The sequence below is a fragment of the Stomoxys calcitrans genome, chromosome 1, assembly GCF_963082655.1.
Source record: "Stomoxys calcitrans chromosome 1, idStoCalc2.1, whole genome shotgun sequence".
Lineage (NCBI taxonomy): Eukaryota > Metazoa > Arthropoda > Insecta > Diptera > Muscidae > Stomoxys > Stomoxys calcitrans.
In genome coordinates, this window is record NC_081552.1 from 215,649,573 (window position 1) to 215,674,437 (window position 24,865).

The following is a 24,865-nucleotide window of genomic DNA, read 5'->3' on the forward strand; positions in this document are numbered from 1 at the left end:
AGTTCCATGGTCCTCACGGTCTCTGCCCTTTCCTTTTTGTTTAAAAAATGTGAAATAAATATTTGCGGATTTTTAATCTTTTTGCTAGGCTTTTTTTATTATATTTTTTTTTTCTTTGTTATTCATCGTTCATTATATCGTTCAATTCTTTTTAATTTTAAATTTTGCAAACATTTATTTTGAATCTTTCATTTTTATATATTTTTTAGTTTACATTTTTTTAGTTAAACACAAAAATCATAATGCTTTATAATGCTCTTGTTTTGCATCTCAATTTTGCCATTGAATGTTAAGCCTTTTTGTTTCGTCATATTTTTTTATTTTAACATTTATTCACTAAATTGCTTAAATATTTTATGGCACATGTTCCGGCTAATATATGATCCTCATTATCCTGTCCCAATAAGTCAAATATTGTACATTTGTTGTACAAATTCGTTTTTCAAATGGTCACACCATGTGTGCATGCATGTTAGGATCAAATTAATGTTAGCCTACTATCTCTATTGCCATTCATTTCGATTTTATTTGTAAGTTACTCTCATTTGTCCTCGATGGCGTATAATTTATATTCAACGGTTAATTAATGTTACCCATGCACCACGGTGTCCAAAGCAATTGGCTGGCTGCCACACATGTGTATGAATATGTGACTAATTAGAATACAAATGATATCAGCAAGCCAAATGACATCTGATAATGATAATAAAAACGAAAACACCAAAACAAAAATTTTAATATTCGCAAATGAGGTAGAGAGAAGCATTATTTTTGGAAATGAAAACTGAAATGACGTCCAATTTGAGCAGATAATACTATTGGGTTGCCCAAAAAGTAATTGCGGATTTTTTAAAAGAAAGTAAATGCATTTTTAATAAAGCTTAGAATGAACTTTACTTAAATATACTTTTTTTACACTTTTTTTCTAAAGCAAGCTAAAAGTAACAGCTGATAACTGACAGAAGAAAGAATGCAATTACAGAGTCACAAATTGTGAAAAAATTTGTCAACGCCGACTATATGAAAAATCCGCAATTACTTTTTGGGCAACCCAATAATTAAGGTGGTAAATAGGAGAACTGGCTGGAAGAAGAAAAAAAGTTTTTGAAAGAGAACTAGAAAAAGCGTGCTAAGTTCGGCCGGGATGAATATTGGGAACCCATCACCATGGATTCTGCTAAAAATTAAAACAATCTAAATTTAGTTGAAAATTTGTGGCTTCCATCGGCTCATGAAGTCAAATCGGGAGATCGGTTTATAGGGCAGCTATATCAGGTTTTAAACCGATTTGGAGCAAACTTAGCACAATTGTTGAAAATCATAACAGAATACTATGTGCAAAATTTTACAAGAAGTCAAATCGGGAAGTCGGCTTATACGGGAGCTACATCAGCTAACAAACCGATTTGGCCCATACTTGGCACAGTTGTTGAAAGTCACTGCAAAACAAATTTCCAGCCTTATCGGTCAAAAATTGCCGCTTCCACGGTTTCAAGAACTCAAATCGGGAGATCGGTTTATATGGCTATATCAGATTATAACCGATTTGGACTATTCTTGGCACAGTTCTTGGAAGTCATAATAAAACACTTTGTGCATATTTTCAGCCAAATAAGACAAAAAATGTGTCTTCCATGGGCTTAAAAAGCCAAATCGGGAAATCAGCTTATATGGAGGCTATATTAAATTGTGAAAATTTATACTCAACTAGTATTTCTTCAAAATATTCTCCAAGAAATAAGTTTTCATAAAATTTATAGATTTACCCGAAGGACAACGTATGCTAGATGGTCACAAAGAGGGGGTTTTGAGCATTCCAAAACTAGTTGGCCTAATCTAGACTTGAAGAGGTCTACCTCTTTGCTGTTACTGGCTAGAACAGGCGTCTCAGCTTGTGTCCGTCATGACAGGTCACTGTGTAATCGGAAAACATGCTGACCGACTAAGCGTTGCCAGAAACTTCGAAGAAGAAGATACTATAGAACACCTACTGTGTGTGTATTCCGCACAGGCAATTAAAAAGAGCGTTGCCAGAAACTTCGAAGAAGAAGATACTGTAGAACACCTACTGTGTGTATATTCCGCACAGGCAATTAAAAAGATTTCCACTTTAGGTTCTCCTTCCTTTTAGCGGATGTGAACATTCACAAGCTGTTGGGTTTTTTAGAGCGATCTAGAAGGTGAAAGGTTAGGAACTAGAAGGCATCTTCCTTCTTCTGTTCCTGTGGTATCACAATAGACGAAACGTCAATGTGAGTCCGATGGCAGACTGTCACTTTAACCTAACCTAACATCCCGTTACTAATGCTGACTACGTTTGTAAGGTATCCTGTCCAGTCAGAACTTCTCTACCAAGTGGTGTAGCTATACGACACGTCGTTTGGACTCGGCATAAAAAGGGAGGACCCTTAAAATTAAGCTTAACCTTTCATCGAACTGCATTCATTGATATGATAGAAGTATCCTCTGCTCTTTAATGGAATGTTCATGGGAAATTAAATAAGTGCAACCTTTAGTACCATTTGAAAATTCATGGAAAAACATGCTTGACAACCAAGAAATCGAGATGCATGCTTGACAACCAAGAAATTGACAGGCTCAATTGATTTTTGTTTTTTTTCTTTATTTTTTATGAAAAGAAATTGTTTCGTAACTGAATAATAGAAGAAAAAAATTACTTATTTTATTTACCATTTGGTTTCTCCAATTAAATTTTACTTTCTAACTTTTATACTTCTTAATCGACTATATGTTAATAAGCCATGTTCGACCAAGTCATATGTTTATCTACCCTAAATCGTTAAATATTTATTCTAAGACGACCACGGAATTGAATATTATTCATAAATATATAATAATTATTTGCCTGTTAGTTAAGTCAATGTAATTAAGCAACGCATGTTCTAGGCTAATTAATTCACACCAAAATGGAGACAACAAAAACAACCAGCCCCCAGACACACTTCAATATTTTCGAGCCAAAGAAGAGCCATAAATGACCTAACAACATATAAAACATTTATAAAAAAGAAAATAATTAGCATGTTTATTAAACCGTGAAAGAAGGTAGGAAAAGTGAACACAAACGAAGAACGAATACTCAAAAGGTATTGTAGAAACATAAAATAACCTGTCTGAGAACGCTTCACCTGCTGCCAAAGGCTAACAAAGAGGCAACTTTTGTGTTGGAAAACCCACCCAAAAAGGTGGAAATCTCAATTATTTACGAACAGGCAAACAGTTGGAAGGTGTTAAAATAATATGTTATGGTATACTGATATCGCCACACTTGATACACTGCGAAGACACTGTTGTTTATTAGGGAAACACTTGATTACAACTGTTTGGTATAAGTATTTAGTTCAAGGTTAAGTTGGATTATTATTTATGTCAGTCCATTTAACATACTCACTTAGGCAATTTAAGTTCATTCTGAGGCCATAGTTTTTAGCGTCAAGGGAAAGACCTAAAGCAATGATGGAAATCGAGCCCCTTTCGATCGCAATCATGATTTCCAAGGACGGGGAGACGGTTGAAGGTATAAACCGACGGAGGGACGGACGGACGGACATGACATACATACAGAAAGCATATTATATACACTTTATGGGGTCGCAGGTCAATATTTCGAAGTATAAAAAACAGACCGACTAGTTTAGTAATAGATTAAAACCTGTTAAATTCGGCCGTACCGAACTTTGGATACTCACCACTATGGTTATATTAATCATTCTATTTTATTGTATTGTAACTCCACTACCATAGCCATAGTCATATCTAAATAAGGGCTGGTCCGGATCATATTTTATTTAGGTCCCGAGAACTCTTAAGCGAGAAACGGTTTTAGCGAAATTGGGCAATAAATCCGCTTTTTTTTGGCATTAAGACCCTAAATGGCAATATCGGTCTATATGGCAGCTATATCTATATAATCCGATCTGGATCATATTTGGATCGGATGTCGGGAGGATTAAAACAACTCACTATTTAAATTTTCAACGAAATCGGGCTTTTATGGGCTTCAGATCCTATACCGGCAAATCGATCTATATGGCAGATATATCTAAATTTACACCGATCTTAGCCATATTTGGGTCTGGTTGCGGGAGGTTGAAAACAACTCTCTGAATAAAATTTGAGCGGAATAGGGTGATAAATTAGGCTTTATTCGGTTTAAGACCTCTAATCGGCAGATCAATCTATATGACCGCTATATCTAAATATAGTCTGGTCTGAGCTATATGTCGGCAGGTTTTAAACAACCCACTCTTTCAAATTTCAGCGGAATAGGGTAAAAAATAAAGTTTTATGTGCTGAGACTCTAAATCGGCAGATCGGTCTTTATGGAAGCTATTCCTAAATATAGTCCAAACTGAACCATATTGGTAGGTTTAAAATAACTCACGTTTTTTTTTCAAATTTTAGCTAAATCAAGTAATAAATAAAGCTCAAGGCCCTCAGACCCTTTATAGGCAGGTTGGTCTATATAGCAGCTATATCCAAATATAAACCGATCTGAACCATATTGAACACAAATATCGAAGAAGCCTTAAAAAGCCCACTGTGAAAAATTTCAGCGAAAACCAGTAATAAACGTGCTTTAAATCCGAAAATCGGTACATATGGCGGCTATATCCAAAAATATCCCGAACTTGACCGTACCTAATACGAATGTCGAGGGTCCTAACGTTACTCATTGTGCCTAATTTCAACAAAGTCGTCAATAAATTCACCTTTTGTGTGTCTAAAACCTTAAATCGGGAGATTTCAGGTTTTAATCTGGACCGATTGATATCTGAAAATAAATACGCCTCTTATGGGCTCAAGACTTTAACTTGAGGGATGGGTCTATATGGCCGTTATGTCGAAAAAAACCTTAAATCGAGAGATCGGTGTAAATGGCAGCTATATCCAAATATGGACCGATCTAGCGCAAATTAAAGAAGGATGTCGAAGGACCTAACACAACTCAGTGTCTCAAATTTTGGCAAAATCGGAGAATAGAATGCGCCTTTTATGGGCTCAAGGCCCTAAATCGGGACTATGTGTCAGTTTTGTCGTCCCACTATCCCACATTTCAGCGAAACCGGAAACTAAATTAAGCTTTGGTGGGCCTTAGACCTTAAATCGGCAGATCGGTCTATATGGGGGCTATATCAAGATAGAGCCCATCTTCGAACTTATCCTGCCTATGGACAAAACTAAAATCTGTTCAAAGTCTCAGCTTAATACATATCTCTATTTTTATACCCACCACCGAAGGATGGGGGTATATTAATTTTGTCATTCCATTTGCAATACATCGAAATATCAATTGCCGACCCTATAAAGTATATATATTCTTGATCATCTTAAAAATCTAAGGCGATCTAGACATGTCCGTCCGTACGTCTGTTAAAATCACGCTGCAGTCTTTAAAAATAGAGATATTGAGCTGAAATTTTGCACAGCTTCTTTTGTGTCCATAAGCAGGTTAAGTTCGAAGATGGGCCATATCGGACTATATCTTGATATAGCCCCCAAAAAGACCGATCCGCCTTCATTAATTTGGCCCTGATCGATCCAGATTTGGATATAATGCCTTCATGTCTGCTATAGTATAATCACCTAAGTGCGGGTTGCTGTTGGACGCGAAAGCCGGGCAATGACAAAGGAAATTCTCCAACATTTCATCATCTTCCCCGCATGCCCTGCACATGCTATCACTTGCCGCACCGATTTTACATAAGTGAGCTCGTAGTCTTATATGTCCCGTTATGATACCAATAGCTATACTGACCTCCTTCTTGCTTCCTTTCAGTAATAGCCTCGTCTTCTCAAGATCTGGATCCCCCATAGGATTTTCGCCGTCCTACCGACCGTTTCGCTGTTCCACAATGTTGCTTGCGCATTCGTCGCCCACGCCCTTAACTCGGTCTGCGTCGACCCGAAAGGCTTCGAATTACCCAAGTCTATTGACGGCAGTCCCCTGGCCTTCACCGCGAAGTCATCTGCCTTTTCATTCTCCCTTACTCCGCAATGGCCCGGCACCCAAACGATACGTATTTTGCATTCCTCAGTCTCATTTTAGTCTCATCCTTTAGTCTCATTCTTACACTGCAAGACTGTTTGTAACCTTAGCAGCAATACCATATATTCATATCTAGAATAGTCTCTAGTGCCCTAGTGGGCGTGGTCCCCATCATTTTGCCTATGCCAAGACAACTTGTTCTCTGAACCTTTTGTATTATGCTTACGTTGCCTTGTCTCAAACTCAGTCCACCAAACTACTGAGGCGTAACTAAATATTGGTCTAATCACGCTTCTGCAGAGCCAGTTGACTTTGCTCGAATTGAGGCCGCATTTCGAGCCTACGGCTCGTCTATATAGTGCCAAACATCTGTGAGCCTTCTCAGTACGCTCGCGAATGTGACACTTCCAATTCAGTTTCGTGTCCAATATCAATACAAATACAAATCATGCCCATGAACATTCCACTAACAGGGGAAAACTTCTCACATATCAATGAGTGCAGTCCGATTCAAGTTTAAGCTCAATGATAAGGGGCTTCCTTTTTGTAGCCGAGTCCGAACAGCGTGCCGCAGTGCGACACACTTTTTTGGAGAGAAGCTTTACATGTTATAGTACCTCACAAATGTTGCCAGCATTAGGAGGGGAAAAGCACCGCTGAAAATTTTTTTCTGATGGTCTCGCCAGGATTTGAACCCAGGCGTTCAGCGTCATAGGCGGACATGCCTATGACGCTGCGCTACGGTGGCCTGCGCTACGGTGGCCTCCCGTGTCCAATATCACTCCAAAGTATTTGACCTTGTGATACATTCGAAATCGTTGAAATCTTGATGTTCTGGGCATGAATATACAAAGTGATGTTTATTTGGCTGAACATGTATTCGAAGTGTGTAAAGAAGCATTCAAGTGCCTGGCCTCCCTTAAACGGTGCAAGAATTATTTCATTACATCTGATCTTGGTAAGACCTATACCACTTTCACTAGTTTTTTTTCGATTTTCTCCCACTGTGTAACGTGTCGTCATCCTCCTTACATGTCCTACACGTACTATCACTTGCCACACTGATTTTGCATAAGTGAGCTCGTAGTCCTTGTTTTTCGATTTCCCCCCACTGTGCAACGTGTCATCATCCTTCTCACATGCCATACACGTGCTATCAATTAACACACCGCTTTTGCATAAGTGAGCTCGTAGTCCTATAGTCCTGTTTTGATACCGAATGTCATTCTGATCTCTTTATTAGTTGTCTTCGCTAATAGCGTCGTCTGCTCATAATCCTAATCAACCCATAGGATTTTCGTCGTGCTACACACAGCAATGCATAGAGAATATTCATATTTAGTTTAGTTTATTAAGTCTTTCAGTTTATCTCGATTTTATTTTTGGAAAAACTTCTATTGCATTATATTCACCAAAAACACACTTTTTTTTGAAAAACTTTTCTGATTAGGAACATGATAATTGCCTTAAAAATGTGTTCTACCCTAATACACCTAACAAGATAGCTCAAATACTAGCACACTATTGAGGTGCAAGGTAAATAACAGAGAATAAAAATATGCCATTCAGTCATATTTGGGGCTTCGTTCCATGCATTACCTCATCCATTATCTAAGCAACCATCTAACCAAGAATTTGGGGGAGGCAGGAAAAATCCATGCCTAATTATGGGAGTTTCTAACAGGTGTGTTTATTTATTTATGCAAAGAGAGCAGCAGCAGCAGCAGTAGTAGCTGCGGCAGTTTTCCTTTTTTTGTGCGGCTGATGGTGTGCGTCACGTTATGGCCTCTTCCGGTTTGTTGCGTAGAAAATTGTCGCCCTTTATAACTGGAAATGACAGCAAATGGCAGGCATATAGGAGAAAGTTAATTGGATATTTACATGATTTTAAGCAATTTACACCCATACACCCATACAAATTATTTTTGTATTGTCCATTTCACGGCACACCATAGGCGATTGAGTGTCAACAGGGCAAGGGCATGGGTATATGTACGGGAATGGGCCCCAGTTGGCCTAATCATATTCGTGGTTTTGGGTGATAAATTTTTTTCCATTTGGTAAATTTTCTGCCTTACGCACATTAATTTTTTCCCATTTTGTTTTCCGTTTTTCAGCGTATTTCGGAACGTGCCCTCGATGGTTTGAATAATTTGAAAACTTTAAATTTGCGTAACAATCTGCTGAAAAAAATCGATAATGGCCTGCTGCGTGGCACAACGGCTCTGTTGTCCCTAAATGTGCAAAGCAACAAATTGGAAACGTTGACCTTCTACACATTCCAACCGATAATGGACAATTTAGTCAACAGCAGCAGTGAACTATTGCTTAATGGTAAGTTATTTAAAAATTTACAATTTTACACACAAACACACACACTCGTACGATTATTCGCATGTTCGCATTTATGTAGCCAATTTTGTTGGTTGTAGTTGAGAGTGTTTTAAATATAAATCGATAGATATTAGGATGTACTGCACTTAGTTGGGGTAGAGAATGAATTTTGTTTTCATAATTCAGAAACCAGTTAGGTATTTTAAGACTCTGCATATCATCAATCTGCCAAAATGTTTAACAAAATTTCCTCCAAAGACTTAATTTGGATGAAATTTCCCCTTAAAGACAAAATGTCTATGATATTTTCTCTAAAGAAGGCAGAAAAAGTAAAAAGGCGTTAAGTTCGGCCACCTCGGGTATATATGTAAACCACCTTTGGTCAAAATCTGGTGAAAATTCATAACTTATGCCACATAGCAGCTATATCGAAATATGTTCCGATTTGGACCAAATACTAATAAGTACAAGTCATTGTTCAATTGTGTATAACAAAATATTGATCTTTTTTGTAGCTATATTTAAAACAAGTAAAAGCGTGCTAAGTTCGGCCGGGCCGAATCTTATATACCCTCCACCATGGATAGCATACGTCGAGTTCTTTGCGCGGTATTTCTTTATAGGCAAACAAAGAATAATGAATAAGAACTGTTATGCTATTGGAGCAATATCAAGTTATAGTCCGATTCGGACCATAAATGAATTGAATGCTAAACATTGCAGAAGTCATTGTGTAAAATTTCAGTCCATTCGGATTAGAAGAAGCTAAATCGAAAAGTCGGTGTATATGGGAGTTGTATCAAGCTTTAAATCGATTCAGACCATATTTAACATGTATGTTGAAGGTCATGGGAGAAGCCGATGATCAAAGTTTCAGCCAGATTGGATAATACCTACGCCCTCTAGAGGCTCATGAAGGCAAGATCCCAGATGGATTTGTATGGCAGCTATATCAGGTTATACATTGATTTGCGCCGTACTTAGCACAATTGTTGGAGGTCATAGCAAAATACCTCATGCAAAATTTCAGCCAAATTGGATAAGAATTGCGCCCTCTAGAGGCTCAAGAAGTCAAGATCCTAGATAGGTTTATATGGCAACTATACCAGGTTATTATCCGATTTAAACCGTACTTGGTACAGTGGTTGAAAGTAAATCCAAAACGCCACGTGCAAAATTACAGCCAAATCCAGTAAGAATTGCGCCCTCTAAAAGCTGAAGAATTTAAGTCCGAAGATCGGTTAATATGGCAGTTATATCAGGTTATGAACCGATTTGGAACATACTTAACACAGTTGTTGGAAGTGATACCAAAATACCACTACCAAAATTTCAGTCAAATCGGACGAGAAGTACGCTCTCCAGAGGCTTAAGAAGTCAAAACCCTAGGTCTGTTTATATGGCAGCTATATCAAAACATGAACCGATTTGGCCCATTTACAATATCAACCGACCAGCACTAATAAAAAGTATTTGTGCAAAATTACAAGCGTCTAGCTTTACTCCTTCGGAAGTTAGCATGCTTTCGACAGACAGACAGACGGACGGACATGGCTAGATCGACATAAAATGTCATCACGATATATGTGTATGGGGTCTTAGATGCATATTTCAAGGTGTTACAAACAGAATGACGAAATTAGTATACCCCCATCCTATGGTGGAGCTTATACGACACAGATGTCGAATAGCCTAACATAAGTCACTGTGCCAAATTTCAGTTAAATCGGATTATAAATGCGCCTTTGATGTGGCCAAGACTTTAAATCAATATATGGTTCTATATGGCAGCTATAACCAAATCTGGACTGATTTGGGCCAAGTTGCAGAAAAATGTCGAAGAGCCGAACACAACTTACTGTTCCAAATTTCGGCGACATCGGACAATAAATGCGTATTTTATGGGCCCAAAACCTTAAATCATGAGATCGTTTTATCTGGATCGATCTGTGGCATATTGCAGAAGTATGTCGAGGGGCTTAACATAACTCACTGTCGCAAATTTCGGCGAAATTGGACAATACATGGACCCTTTAATGGGTTTAACACCTTAAATCGAGAGATCGGTCTATATGGCAGCTATATCCAAATCTGGACCGATCTTTGCCATATTGCAGAAGTATGTTGACGAATATCACACAACTCAGTGTCCTAAATTTCGGCGACATCGGACAATAAATGCGCCTTTTATAGGTCCAAAACCTTAAATCGAGAGATCGGTCTATATGGCTGCTATATCTAAATCTAGACCGATTTGGGCCAAACTGAAGAAGTATTTCGAAGGACCTAACTCAACTCATTATCCCAAATTTCAGCAAAATCGGATAATAAGTGTGGGTTTTATGGGCCTAAGACCCTAAATCGGCGGATCGGTCTATATGAAAGCTATATCCAAATCGGGACCGATCTGGGTCAAATTGAAGAAGGATGTCGAAGGGTCAGCGTTACTCATTGTCTCAAATTTCAGCAAAATCGGATAATAAATGTGGATTTTATGGGCCGAAAGCTCTAAATCGGTGGATCGGTCTGTATGGGGACTATTTCAAGATATAGTCTGATATGGCCCATCTTCGAACTTAGCCTGCTTATGGACAAAAAAAGAATCTGTGCAAAGTTTCAGCTCCATATCTCTATTTCGAAAGACTGTAGCGCGGTTTTAACAGACAGACAGACGGACATGGTTATATAGTCTTAGAATTTTACGCTGATCAAGAATATATATACTTAATATGGTCGGAAAATGGATATTTCGAAGTGTTGCAAACGGAATGACAAAATGAATATACCCCCATTCTTTGGTGGTGGGTACAAAAATACCCAAAGAAAAAAAGTTCGATAAAATTTTAGCAAAAGATACCATTTTAATGAAGTTTTCTCTAAAAACGAAATTGAAAAAAAAAAATTCTTTAAAAACGGAAGTTAAAAGAATTTTTCTTTAAAAACAAAATTTCAATAAAAGTTGTTTCTGTTTTCTGCACATAACCCCCTACAGTTACCTCCTTGACAGTATTCATTGTTTAAAAAAATGTTTTTATATTGTCATGCCAGTCTATTATTTATGTCAATTTGCTGTTTAATTATTCAATATCTAATTAGAACAATTTCCACATGGTGGAATATATCGAAGAGTCCTTATAAAAATTGCCGCAAAGGCTTTTAGTGGTATTATTTGGAATTTATTTTAAGCTCAAATGGATTTTCATTTATGCATTTGGCAGCTTTGATATTCGCTTATGTTTTTACACATGTTTGTTTAGGAAGTATTTTTGCTATTTTTGTTTTTTTTTTTTTTTTTTTTGAATATTATGTGTCTCTTTATTTAAGCTATAAATGGTATTTGTAAATAATTGCATTCATATGGGAGAAGTGAGGCGGAAAATTTGCCATTTGCCATAGTATCGAACGTTTTTGTCCTACTCACGTTTTTGTCCTACTTATTGCGATCTTGCAGTAGATAAATTTTGCAATAAGTAAAGCGTATAGTAAATATTTTTATTGCAGAAGATGAAAATTTTAAGCTAAGAGATAAACAGTGAACAGAGAGGTCTACGCTTGCAGTTGTTATGAAAATTTTCCCACATTCCATTGAGGAACAGTGGGCAAACCTTACTATAGAATGATTAAAATGTTATATAATGATTAATATATGCCGTTGTTAATGTTGAATTATATAAATCAGGATCTCTGGATTGTCATTCCTTGGTACAGTCTGCCATCAGATCCACTTAGTCGTTTTCGTCCATTTTGATACCACAGGAACAGAAGAAGGACTATGTCTTCTGGTTCCTACCGTTGAACCATCCACACCGCTTTTAAAAGCCCTACAATTTGCGAATGTTCACATGCGCTAAATCAGACAAGTTCTCAAAGCAATGAAAACCTAAAGTCTTCTGACTGTCAGTGCGGGACACACTCACAGAAGGTGTTCTATAGTCTCCTCTTCTTCGATGTCCTCAAGACTTCTGCAAAAGACTTTAGGCTAGGTTAGGTTTAAGTGACAGTCTGCCACCAGATTCAGACGTTCTCGTCCATCATGATATCACAGGAACAGACGATGGAAGATGCCTTCTGGTTCCTACCGTTGAACCATCCGCATCCATTATATCAGACAAGTTCTCAAAGAAATGAGAACCTAAAAATAAACTCCTTCGGACTGCCAGTACGTGACATACACACAACAGTTGTTCTATAGACTATTCTTCTCCGACATCCTCACAGTTTATGCAAAATTCGTTACTTGCAACCTTCAGTCAGTCAGCATGTTCCGATCAGACAGTGACCTGTCATGACGGGCACAATGACTTGAGACGTCTGTTGCAGCTATCGGCAGCAAAGCGGAGGACTAGAGGTGATTGAATTAGAATTCTTCATGCGTGAGCGTGAGTGAGTGAAATCATGCTCTCGACACTTATCACGACTCACGAGAAAATCACGACTCACGACTGATGAGACTTTCCCCACTCACGAGACACTCACGTGATAGTGCGTGACCGTGAGTGAACTAAAATTCTTCATGCGTGAGAGTGAATGAGTGAAATCATGCTCTCGACACTTATCACGACTCACAAGAAAATCACGACTGATGAGACTTTCCCCACTCACGAGACACTCACGTGATAGTGCGTGACCGTGATTGAACTAAAATTCTTCATGCGTGAGGGTGAGTGACTGAAATCATGTTCTCGACACTAATCACGAATCACGAGAAAGTCACGACTCACAAGACACTCAAGACTCACGAGAAACTCACGAGCAACCCACGACTCACTCATGACTCACGAAACGCTCACGACTCAAGAGACAAACAAAAAAACAAAAAAGAACAAGTAAAAGCGTGCTAAGTTCGGCCGGGCCGAATCTTATATACCCTCCACCATGGATCGCATTTGTCGAGTTCTTTTCCCGGCATCTCTTCTTAGGCAAAAAAAAGGATATAAGAAAAGATTTGCTCTGCTATTAGAGCGATATCAAGATATGGTCCGGTTTGGACCACAATTAAATTATATGTTGGAGACCTGTGAAAAATGTCAGCCAATTCGAATAAGATTTGCGCCCTTTGGGGGCTCAAGAAGTAAAATAGAGAGATTGATTTATATGGGAGCTGTATCGGGCAATAGACCGATTCAGACCATAATAAACACGTATGTTAATGGTCATGAGAGAATCCGTCGTACAAAATTTCAGGCAAATCGGATAATAATTGCGACCTCTAGAGGCTCAAGAAGTCAAGATCCCAGATCGGTTTATATGGCAGCTATATCAGGTTATGAACCGACTTGTACTTTATTTGACATAGTTGTTGAAAGTAACAATAAAAAACGTCTTGCGAAATTTCAGCCAAATCGGATAGAAATAGCGCCCTCTAGAAGCTCAAGTCAAGTCCCCAGATCTGTTTATATGACAGCTATATCAGGTTATGAACCGATTTGAACCATATTTGGCATAGTTGTTGGATATCATAACAAAATACTACGTGTCAAAATTCATTCAAATTGGATAAGAATGAATTTTGACACGTAGAAGAAGTCAAGACCCCAGATCGGTTTATATGGCAGCTATATCAGGTTATGAACCGATTTGAACCATACTTCGCACAGTTGTTGGATATCATAAGAAAACACGTCGTGCAAAATTTCATTCCAATCGGATAAGAATTGCGCACTCTACAGGCTCAAGAAGTCAAGACCCAAAATCGGTTTATATGGCAGCTATATCAGGTTATGAACCGATTTGAACCATACTTGGCACAGTTGTTGGATATCATAACAAAACACGTCGTGCAAAATTTTATCCCAATTGGATAAGAATTGCGCACTCTAGAGGCTCAAGAAATCAAGACCCAAGATCGGTTTATATGGCAGCTATATCAAAACATGGACCGATATGGCCCATTTACAATACCAACCGACCTACACTAATAAGAAGTATTTGTGCAAAATTTCAAGCGGCAAGCTTTACTCCTTCGGAAGTTAGCGTGCTTTCGACAGACAGACGGACGGACGGACGGACAGACGGACGGACATGGCTAGATCGACATATGGGGTCTCAGACAAATATTTCGAGTAGTTACAATCAGAATGACGAAATTAGTATACCTCCCATCTTATGGTTGAGGGTATAAAAACAAAATTTTTTGAATGCTCTCAAATCATACGGTATTTTAACGTTCGAATCTGTCTACAGACGCAAAGAAAGGAATAGATCAAATAAGTGTATATGCAGGGCTGATACATTTTATACATTAATATACGTACAATCAAATCCAGTATGAATTGGAACAGGGGGGAAAATTGTTATTTGCTTCATGGAGAAATATTTGTTTAACCATGACTCGTGAGTCGTGATTGTCTCGTGAGTCGTGATTGTCTCGTGAGTCGTAATTTTCTCGTTAGGGCCTCGTGAGTCTTGATTATCCCTTGAGTCGGGAGTGTTTCGTGAGTGTCTCCTGAGACTTGATCTTTTTGTGAGTCGTGTGTGAGTAAACTTTTTGTTTTGTGACCGTGCGTAAACGTTAGTCGACATAAAATAATCGTGCGTGAGCGTGCGTGAATAAAATTTTTTTCTCGTGAGATTGCGTGATCGTTGTTAGTGATGTCAGGCGCACATCGCTTCGATGGACATCTTCAAGTCTAGATTACAAACAACAAACAAATTTAACCATTAACATTAAGGAACAGGGGCAAACTTCTCACATATCAAAGAGTGCTGTCCGATTCAAGTTTAAGCTCAATGAAACGTAAAGGAGTGCCAAGTTTGGCCTGGTCGAGTCTTGGGTACAATGGGCTAAAATGTAGCCTTGTTATCTGAGTTTGTATTTAAATTAATTTGGTCTCAAGAAGTCATATCGGGATATCGGTACTAAGGGGGTCCTATTGACCGATTCCGATTATACTTGGCATAGATGTTGAAAGTCATAACCCAAGTCTTTGCTCCTTTTATCGAATTCGGATGAAATTAAAGACTTCTAAGGGCTCCAGAAGTCAAATCCGGGGATCGGTTTATATGAGGGCCATGTCATACTTGGCATGGATGTTGAAAATCAAAACCCAAGTCTTTGTTCCAAATTTCAGCCAAAATTTAGCCATTCCATTGGCAACACCTCGCAATATGCATCTAAGACCCCATAAGTCATATGTACTATTGATCGTCATGACATTTTAAGTCGATCTAGCCATGTCTGTTCGTCTGTACGTCCGTCTGTCTGTACGTCCGAAGGAGCAAAGCTTGTATTTTGCACAAATACTTCTTATTAGTGTAGATCGGTTAGGATTGTAAATGGGCTAAATCGGTCCCTTTTTTGATATATATGCCATGTAAACCGATCTTGGGTCTTGACTTCTTGAGCCTCTACAGGGCGGAATTCTTATCAGATTTGGCTGAAATTTTGCACACGTCGTTGAGGAATGACTCTCAACAACTGTGCCAAGTATGGTCTAAATCAGTCCATAGCATGATATTGCCGCCATATAAACCGACTTCCCAATAAGAGTTCTTGGGCTTCCAGAGCGTGCAAATCTTATACGATTTAGTTTAAATTTTGAATAACTTCCAGCAACTGCGTCAAGCATGGTCAAAATCGGCTGATAACCTGATATAGCTGCCATATAAACCCATCTCCCAATTTTACACTCTGAGCCACTGGAGGGCGCAATTTGTGCTCGATTTTCCTGAAATTTGGATACAGTATTTTTTAATGACTTCGAACTGCCATGACAAGTACGGTCCATATCGGTCAATAATTTGATGCCAAAGAAAGTTAATCGCGCGCATCTTCTTCCTCAGCGACGAAGCTCATTTTTGGGTACGTAAATAAGCAGAATTGTCGATTTTGGAGTGAAGATCAGCCAGAATCATTGCAAGAGCTACCAATGTATACAGAAAAGTCACAGTTTGGTGCGGTGTATGGGCTGGAGGCATCATTGGGCCGTACTTCTTCAAAGATGATGCGAATCGTAACGTAACTGTGAATGGTGACCGCTACCGTGAGATAATATCCAATTTTTTTTTGCCAAAAATGCAAGAGCTTGACTTGCATGGCATGTACCACATGCCACACAGCACGCGTAACAATGGACTTATTTCACGTTCGAGACCGGTCAATTGGCCGCCTAGATCGTGCGATTTGACGCCTTTATACTATTTTTTGTTGAGCTATGTTAACGCTCATGTTCTTACAAACAAGCCTGTTTCAATTGACGCATTGGAAGACAACGTTGAAGCATTTATTCGTAAGATATCGGCCGAGATGTTGGAGATGTTGGAGAGTGTGCCAAAATTGGACTAAGCGGATGGACCATTTGAGGCGCACTCACGGTCAACGTTTGCATGAAATTATCTTCAAACATTAAATTATATGGACCGTACATTCGATTCAAATAAATATTTCAGGCATTTGTTCTGAATTTTATGGTTTTTTTTTTTGGAAAACTTTCCTATAGCTCTTAAAAAATCACCCTTTATTTATAATCAGAATATCTGCTGGTAGATATGCCTGCACCCAAAGCCATTTGTTTGTTTGATTATTGTTGTTGTAGCAGTGTGTTGTACACCGAGGCGGCAGCCTTTACCAATAAAGGACACCATGGGTACAATCAGGAATGTACAGTTGGCTTCCATGGAATTTGATTCATTGGCCACTCATTGCTCTTTAAATTTTTCTGCTTTTCTTACTCTCCACTTTACTCCAAATATCTCGGCTTCGCCTGGCGAGTTGTCACTAACTGCAGGGTTTGTCCTTATGCCGTATTCTTGACATCGGTAGCATTTAGCCGCTCCTCCTTACATTCTAGTAAAGATTTTGCAGTCTCATCCATTGAATGGGCAATGGTGTGCCATTTTTCTGCAAATTCAGTGCGACGAATGGCTCTTGTTTCAAAAAACTGGGTCAGTTGAGTGGAATATAACTTGGCCATGTGCTGGTTCTGCATATAACTGACGTACCTCTTCCACGTAGAGGCCCCCCTATGCTAAGACGGGAGCGAACATTTGCTTGTGCCAATTAAAGCGCTTTACGCCAAGACTATTTAAGTTCCCTCCCCTTCTAACTGTAAGTCAGTCTGTAGTTCTGAATTTCTTCTCATCCGAATTAAAGTAATCTTAACTTTTTATATCCTACACCACCACTGTGGTACGGGGCATTATAAGTTTGTGCATTTGTTTGCAACGCAAAGAAGGAGAAAAGCTAGACCCTTTGATAAGTATACCGATCGACCCTGAATCACTTTCTGATTCGATTTAGCCATGTCCGTCTGTGAGTCCATGTATCCTTGTAATCAAAGTCCAGGTGGTATTTGTTGTTCAATCATCACGAAATTTTGCACATATCACTTTTTTGGCCCAAGGACGAACATTGTTGATTTTGTGAGTAATCGGTTCAGATTAAGATATAGTTCCCATATATATGAATCGCCCGATTTGCACTTAAATGGCCATAATTTTCAACCGATCTGCACAAAATTTGGCACGGATTGTTTTGCTACTGATTTTAACATATCTGCGAGATTTCATCAAAATCGGTTCAGATTTTGATATAGCACCCATTTATATGTGTCGCCCGATTTGCACTTAACTGGCCGTAGTAGCTACAACTTTCAACCGATCTGCACAAAATTTGGCACGGACAGCTTTGTTACTGTTTGCGAGATTTCATCGGTTCAAAATTGGTTCAAATTTGGAAGTAACACCCATACATATTCATCGCCGGTTTTGCACTTATATGGCCGTAGTAACAGCAATTTTCAAACGATCTATGTGAAAGTTGGTTCAGATTTAGATATTGCTCTCATAAACATATATATATATGTATGTTTTACCCGAAATTATAATTGTGGGGTAGGTGTAGGGTATTATATAGTCGGCTCCGCCCGACTTTTGCCTTTCCTTACTGGTTTTCCTTCTTAAAGTGAAAAAATACCTATTGCCTTTGCCCATTATTACCACTCATTATCATACTAACTGTATGTTATGAGTTAGTGTTAGTGTGTTTGTATTGGAGTATGTGTGAGGGAAATACTTAGGGTAATGCTTACAAAACATTATGACCATTAAGGAAACGTTAGATCGTCGCAGCTGAAAATGCTCATTTCCGTTTGCCATTCCTTTTGCCGAATGGCAAGGCACTAAACAAACTACCTCAGCGATAGGAGGAGCAGCAACACTTGACCATATATATTTCTGCAGCCACTGTTTGACTGGGCCACAGTTATCATCATCTCCTGACTTCCCACAGTTATTCAAGTTTCCGACTCTGTAGTCCATGAATCTTTTCTCATTCTCATGCCCATTGCTGTAGTAGCAGTGTGCTCTATTATTTAACCGTTTTCATTGTTTTGCGAAGAGTTTTGTTGGGGCGCCATGTTTTCTGTTATAATTACACGCAATTGTAATTGTCGGTTATGTGAACACGTACTGGAGACGGTGCTACTAAGCCAACCCATTTGCCAAGCACACCAATATATACTAAGGGATAAGAGAGAAAGGGCGAAGCAACAGAATGATATAGTTAAACTGGTCTGAGCTAAGGCAGCCAAGGCAAATCTTTTTGTTTTTGGTCAACTTTACTCTCAGAAAAATGATAAGGGAAAATCTTTTTATTTCGCCATAAGTTAGAATTTAACTAGAATTAAGTAAAAATGATTTACTTGAACTTGGAGTAAAATTTCAAATAAAATCCCTTAAACTCCCATTATAACCTTGATTTAAATTTAATTTTTTTTTCTAGTGTATCTTGTAGCTCACAACTATTTTCTGTTATTACGCTAAGAGTATGAAGTGCTAAGCCTTTTTTAGGCGGGAGGGGGCTAAGGTTTTCTAGCTACTTTGGTGCACAAAGCAACTTTGAAATCGGGACAATAGCAGCAACATTTGAGACTAAATGCGGAGCGGTAAATGGTCATTAAAACGAAAGAATAAACGACGCATTAAAAATAGATAATCACCTGTGTAATTAGTCTCCAAAGAGTGTTATTATCCACATATGTTGGTAACTGGGGGCCCTTCTATCCCCATTCAAAGGTGTTGTCAGTTGGTGTCCCCAGTGAGAGAAGGAGGGAGGTAGTACAGGCATAAATCCATCCCAAATCGGAGCTTGCGAAACAAATGAAAATTAGATAGCAATTTCTGAATAAATAATAGTGGCATTTAAATGCTTTTCCTTTTCCTTGGTTGCCTTGCTCATAGGTGACACATATTGTCTTTTTTTTTTTTGAAGAAATAATTTCCACTCTGGAAAAGGATGAGGGTTTTTAAATGTTTAAAGTAAAAATTCTTAAAAGTTTAATTAAAAAAAAATTAGAGGAGGTGTACTAAAAGTACACCCCAATTTCCACTCACATTGGAAAAGGATGGGGGTTTTTAAATGTTTAAAGTAAAAATTCCTAAAAGGTTAATTAAAGAAAATTAGAGGAGGTGTACTAAAAGTACACCCCACGTCACACAGTGGCATAGGATCGAAAAAAAAAAAAATATTAAAATAATCTGCCGTTTCAGAAAGGGTTGAGATATAACTTTGATATTTAAAATGGTTAGAGGTGAGGTGTTGACTAAGTGATATGCAAAATTTTAAGACCCTTGGTGGTCCAAATTAGGTTTAAGTGGCAGTCTGCCATCAGACTCACTCAGACGTTCGAGTCCATTGTGATACCACAGGAACAGAAGAAGGAGATGCCTTCTAGTTCCTTTCGTTGAACCATCCAGATCGCTTTAAAAAGCCCAATAACTTGCTTATGTTCACATCTGCTAAATCAGACAGGTTCTCAAAGAAATGAGAACCTAAAGTGGAACTCCTTCTAACTGCTAGTGAGGGACACACACACAGAAGGTGTTCTATAGTCTCTTCTTCTTCGATGTCCTCAAAGCTTCTGCAAAAGTCGTTGCTGGCAACTTTCATTCTGTCAGCATGTTTTCCTATTAGACAGTGACCTGTCATGACGGAGACAATGAATTAAACGTCTGTTCTAGTAAGTGACATCAAAGAGGTAGATCTCTTCAAGTCTAGATTAGGCCACATAGTTTTGGAATGCTAACAGCACCCTCTTTGCTACCATCTATCATTCGTTGTCCTTCGGGCCTGGTCTTGAAAACTTAGCTTACATGTCGCATACCCACAGATTCCAGTATCCCTGGAATGTGCATGGTTGTTCCTAGTCTCTCAAGCTCGTCCGCTTTACAGTTCTCTGGGATATCTCTTTAGCTTTCGCCAGGGATTTAATGGCTGCTTGGCTGTCTGAGAAGATATATATGCCAATCGTCGTTATGACATTATATCTTAGCCCTTCCACCTCTTCCTTAATTGCATGGATCTCCGCTTGATACACACTGCAGTGGTCGGATAACCTTTTCGATATGACCATTTCTAAATCTTTAGAGTACACCTCAAAGCCTACCTGGTCGTCTTGTTTATTACATTTATTGAATTAAACATTTACTGATCATTTTATTGAATTGAAAATATTTAAAGCACTTTTCAATTTGCTTTTAGCCAAAATCAGAATCGACGCTAACCTCTAACCTATTAGAAATGTTCTCCGCACGTTTACCCACAATTGTCTGTGGCTTATTGCCATTGTTCATTTTTGTTTGGTAGCGGCAGCAATATAAATATTTGTTGGTCAAATTCCATCAATGTCTGCTTATGGTTGGTAGAATCGTTGCATTGATGCAGATGCAAATGGGTTATCACATGAAAATTTATAAATTTTGATTAATCCCCAACATCGGCAGAATTTCTGGAAATCATGTTATATCCTCTATCATGAGATTAGGGAACATATATACACCATAATATCCTTTGTAACACTTTAAAATATTGGTCTGAGATACTATAATGGTTATATTCTTGTCCGTCTGTCTCTCTGTACATTTCTCGGTTACTACTACTAAACTAAATTTCCCATGAGAATTCCATTTAGGCACAGGGGAAACTTCTCTCATGTCAATGAGTGCAGTCCGATTAATGTTTAAGCTCAGTAATAAGGCGGCTCCTTTTTATGCCAGTGCCGCATAGCGACACCACTTGGTAGAGATGTTTTAACTTGGCAGGATACCTCATATATGTAGTCAGCATTAGTAAGGGGATAACCACCAATGAAAAATTTTCTGATGTTCACTCCGCGATTTGAATGCAGGTGTTTCTCTTCATAGGCGGACATGCTAAACTCTCCCCGTTAGTTTCTTGAAGGCATGCTTTCTTTCAAACTAAGAAGCTAGCCACTCGCATTTTTGCACAATATTTTCTTGTCGATAAAAGTCAGATCAAATTGAAAATAGGCTAAATTGGTTTATGCTCGGATATTGCTGCCATATCAAACGTTCTTCCAACTCTTTTTCTTGAGGCCTTAGTGGACCTAATTGTTAACCTATTTCAATAAAACTTTGCAGCAATTGTGTTGTTATAACTTTAAAATGGTTCCCCAATAATTGTTTCTTCCATCCTATTCGTATAACCCTTCACATATTTTTTACCTCAACAAATGATTTCGGCCATTTTGCCTTGTACTTTGCAAATGCTCACGGTATGGAATTCAATTATATTGATTTCTTCCCCATCCTTTTGACTTTTTCCTTGAATTAAAACGAAATTTTTAATTTCGAAAAAATGTTTGCAATTGCATTATCAATGGTTGTTTGAACAAATAAAATCTGTGGTTTGTCTACCATTTCTGCCAAATGCCATTTGCTATTAAAGATAGTGATTGAGAACATGTCTTTTAGCCAAAAACTAATTAGCAAAGGTTGAATCGTACATGTCTGGAAGGTTAAATTAAATCAAATGCTACTATTTTGTTGTGGTGGAAGAAAATAGGAAATAAAAGGTAAAATGATATTTAATTTTCTTTTTCTCCCCGCTATGGGATGGGGGTGTGAACAACTTCGTCTAGTTTAGTTTAAAATCCCACTAAAACTTTAAAATTTTTTGTTGGAATTGCGTCTAGCTAATACGAATGGGATTTTTATTTTCTTTATATTTAGAATAGAACAGCAAAACTCTTAAAAAAATTATGGTGCGCAAACTGCATTGGGCTGGCTACAGTGATCGCGATTTCGGCCTTATCAAGGGCATCATCAGACTGTTTAGCCTTTAAAAGATTACGTGCTTCCATCAACGCTAGCTAGTGAGCAGTTTTAAGGTAGAAGCATGCCTTTTCAAAAAAAAGTTGGGTCTTGTTGGTTAATGTTTTCTTAGAGTGCATTGAAACAAACAAGCCCAAACAGGCAAAAAAATTTGAAAATGAAAAAATTCAGCAGAGCCTGGCCGACATTCGAACCTGGGCACACGGAGCAACAGCGCGAGCAGCTGCCTTCAAAGCTTTAATACAACTTCCAGCGTTCAAAGTGATTAATACAACTTCCAACAGATGCACAGAATCTTGTGTTGCCATGGAAGTAGTGTAATTGTTGCAGATAAAAAAATCTGTCATTGCACGAAAACACATGCATTGGGAAAAGTACAGTTAATAGACAGGGTTGTAAAGCGTGGTTAATGGGGTATTTGCATCATAGAGGCGTTTTCGCAATAAATACGATACAAATGCATATCAACAAACGGCCCTTGAAGCCATCTCTCCTTATATGGTTGAAAAATCTTCTAACTAAAGACGAAACGCGTCCCATAATGGTTGGTGTGTGTTGTGATATCTGGCTCTCCTTTTCCATTTGCAAAGAAAATCTCCGATCATTGAGCTCGTATCGAAAGAGAAGCCAACGAAAATTGTAAAATTTAATGATTTTCGCCCTAAACGGCAAACAAAAAAACTTTAAAATGAGAAATGCATTAAGTTCGATTGTGCCGGACTTTGGATACCCAACACCTCTAGTATGTAAAAACACAAAATTTCGTCAAAATTCCATGAAATATGCTTAATTTTTTTTTTTATTTATTTATTTATTTATATACAGACAAAAATAATTTTGAACAAGTAAAACCGTGCTAAGTTCGGCCGGGCCGAATCTTATATACACTCCACCATGGATCGCATTTGTCGAGTTCTTTTCCCGGCATCTCTTCTTAGGCAAAAAAGGATATAAGAAAAGAGTTGCTCTGCTATTAAAACGATATCAAGATATGGTCCAGTTCGGACTACAATTAAATTATATGTTGGAGACCTGTGTAAAATTTCAGCCAATTCGTATAAGAATTGCGCCCATTGGGGCTCACGAAGTAAAATAGAGAGAACGATTTATATGCGATCTGTATCGGGCTATAGACCGATTCAGACCATAATAAACACGTTTTTTGATGGTCATGAGAGGATCCGTCGTACAAAATTTCAGCCATATCGGATAATAATTGCGACCTCTAGGGGTCAAGAAGTCAAGATCCCAGATCGGTTTATATGGCAGCTATATCAGGTTATGAACCGATTTGAACCTTATTTGGCACAGTTGTTGGATATCATAACAAAACACGTCGTGCAAAATTTCATGCCAATCGGATAAGAATTGCGCACGCTAGAGGCTCAAGAACTCAAGACCCAAGATCGGTTATATGGCAGCTATATCAGGTTATAAACCGATTTGAACTATACTTGGCACAGTTGTTGGATATCATAACAAAACACGTCGTGCAAAATTTCATTCCAATCGGATAAGAGTTGCGCACTCTAGAGGCTCAAGAAGTCAAGACCCAAGATCGGTTTATATGGCAGCTATATCAAAACATGGACCGATATGGCCCATTTACAATACCAACCGACCTACACTAATAAGAAGTATTTGTGCAAAATTTCAAGCGGCTAGCTTTACTCCTTCGGAAGTTAGCGTGCTTTCGACAGACAGACGGACGGACGGACGGACAGACGGACGGACATGGCTAGATCGACATAAAATTTCACGACGATCAAGAATATATATACTTTATGGGGTCTCAGACGAATATTTCGAGTAGTTACAATCAGAATGACGAAATTAGTATACCCCCCATCTTATGGTGGAGGGTATAAAAACCACAACTTTTGTCACCATACCGACGACGAAATTTGTTCATTTTCCTGCAGCAATTTATGTTGAATCTCAACGATCCTAAGTACACATTTGTTGTTGTAAGGCAATCACCTTGCAAGTCAACATGTAAAGAAAAACAAGCAAATAAAAACGTCCTAAGTTTGGCCGGGCCGAATCTTATATACCTTCCACCATATATCGCATTTATCGAGTTCTTTTCCCGGTATCTCTTTTTAGGCAAACAAAGGATACAAGAAAATAATTGCTGTGCTATTAGAGCTACAGCGGTCAAAAAAAGTATTCATCATTAGCAAAATTGATAATAAATTCACTTATTTTGGGTAATTGAAGAAAATTTAAAGTAAACAAATAATGCAGTTTTATGCAATAGTTTATTTTTCGTAATATGTTTTAAAATAAATTCAAAAAATAAATTTAATTAGCGCAAAAAATGCAATTTTATATAATAACACCAAAAACAGAACAAAAAAAGTATTCATCATTGATGTGCTATCATCAAAGTCAAATTCAAATATTATTTGGGAATCCCCCTTTTCTGTTTTATTTAGTAAAGGAGGCTTT

The 24,865-nt window shown here is 38.2% G+C and overlaps 1 protein-coding gene across 3 annotated transcripts in view; it reads left to right on the plus strand.

Moving 5' to 3' along the window:
• LOC106093353 (connectin) overlaps positions 1–24,865 on the plus strand; it is a 468,933-nt gene that overhangs the window by 273,129 nt on the left and 170,939 nt on the right. For all 3 annotated transcript variants that reach the window (XM_059360700.1, XM_059360701.1, XM_059360702.1), the window contains one exon: positions 8,128–8,344. In XM_059360700.1, coding sequence (XP_059216683.1) covers positions 8,128–8,344 — 217 coding nt within the window. The remainder of the gene's footprint in view (positions 1–8,127; positions 8,345–24,865) is intronic.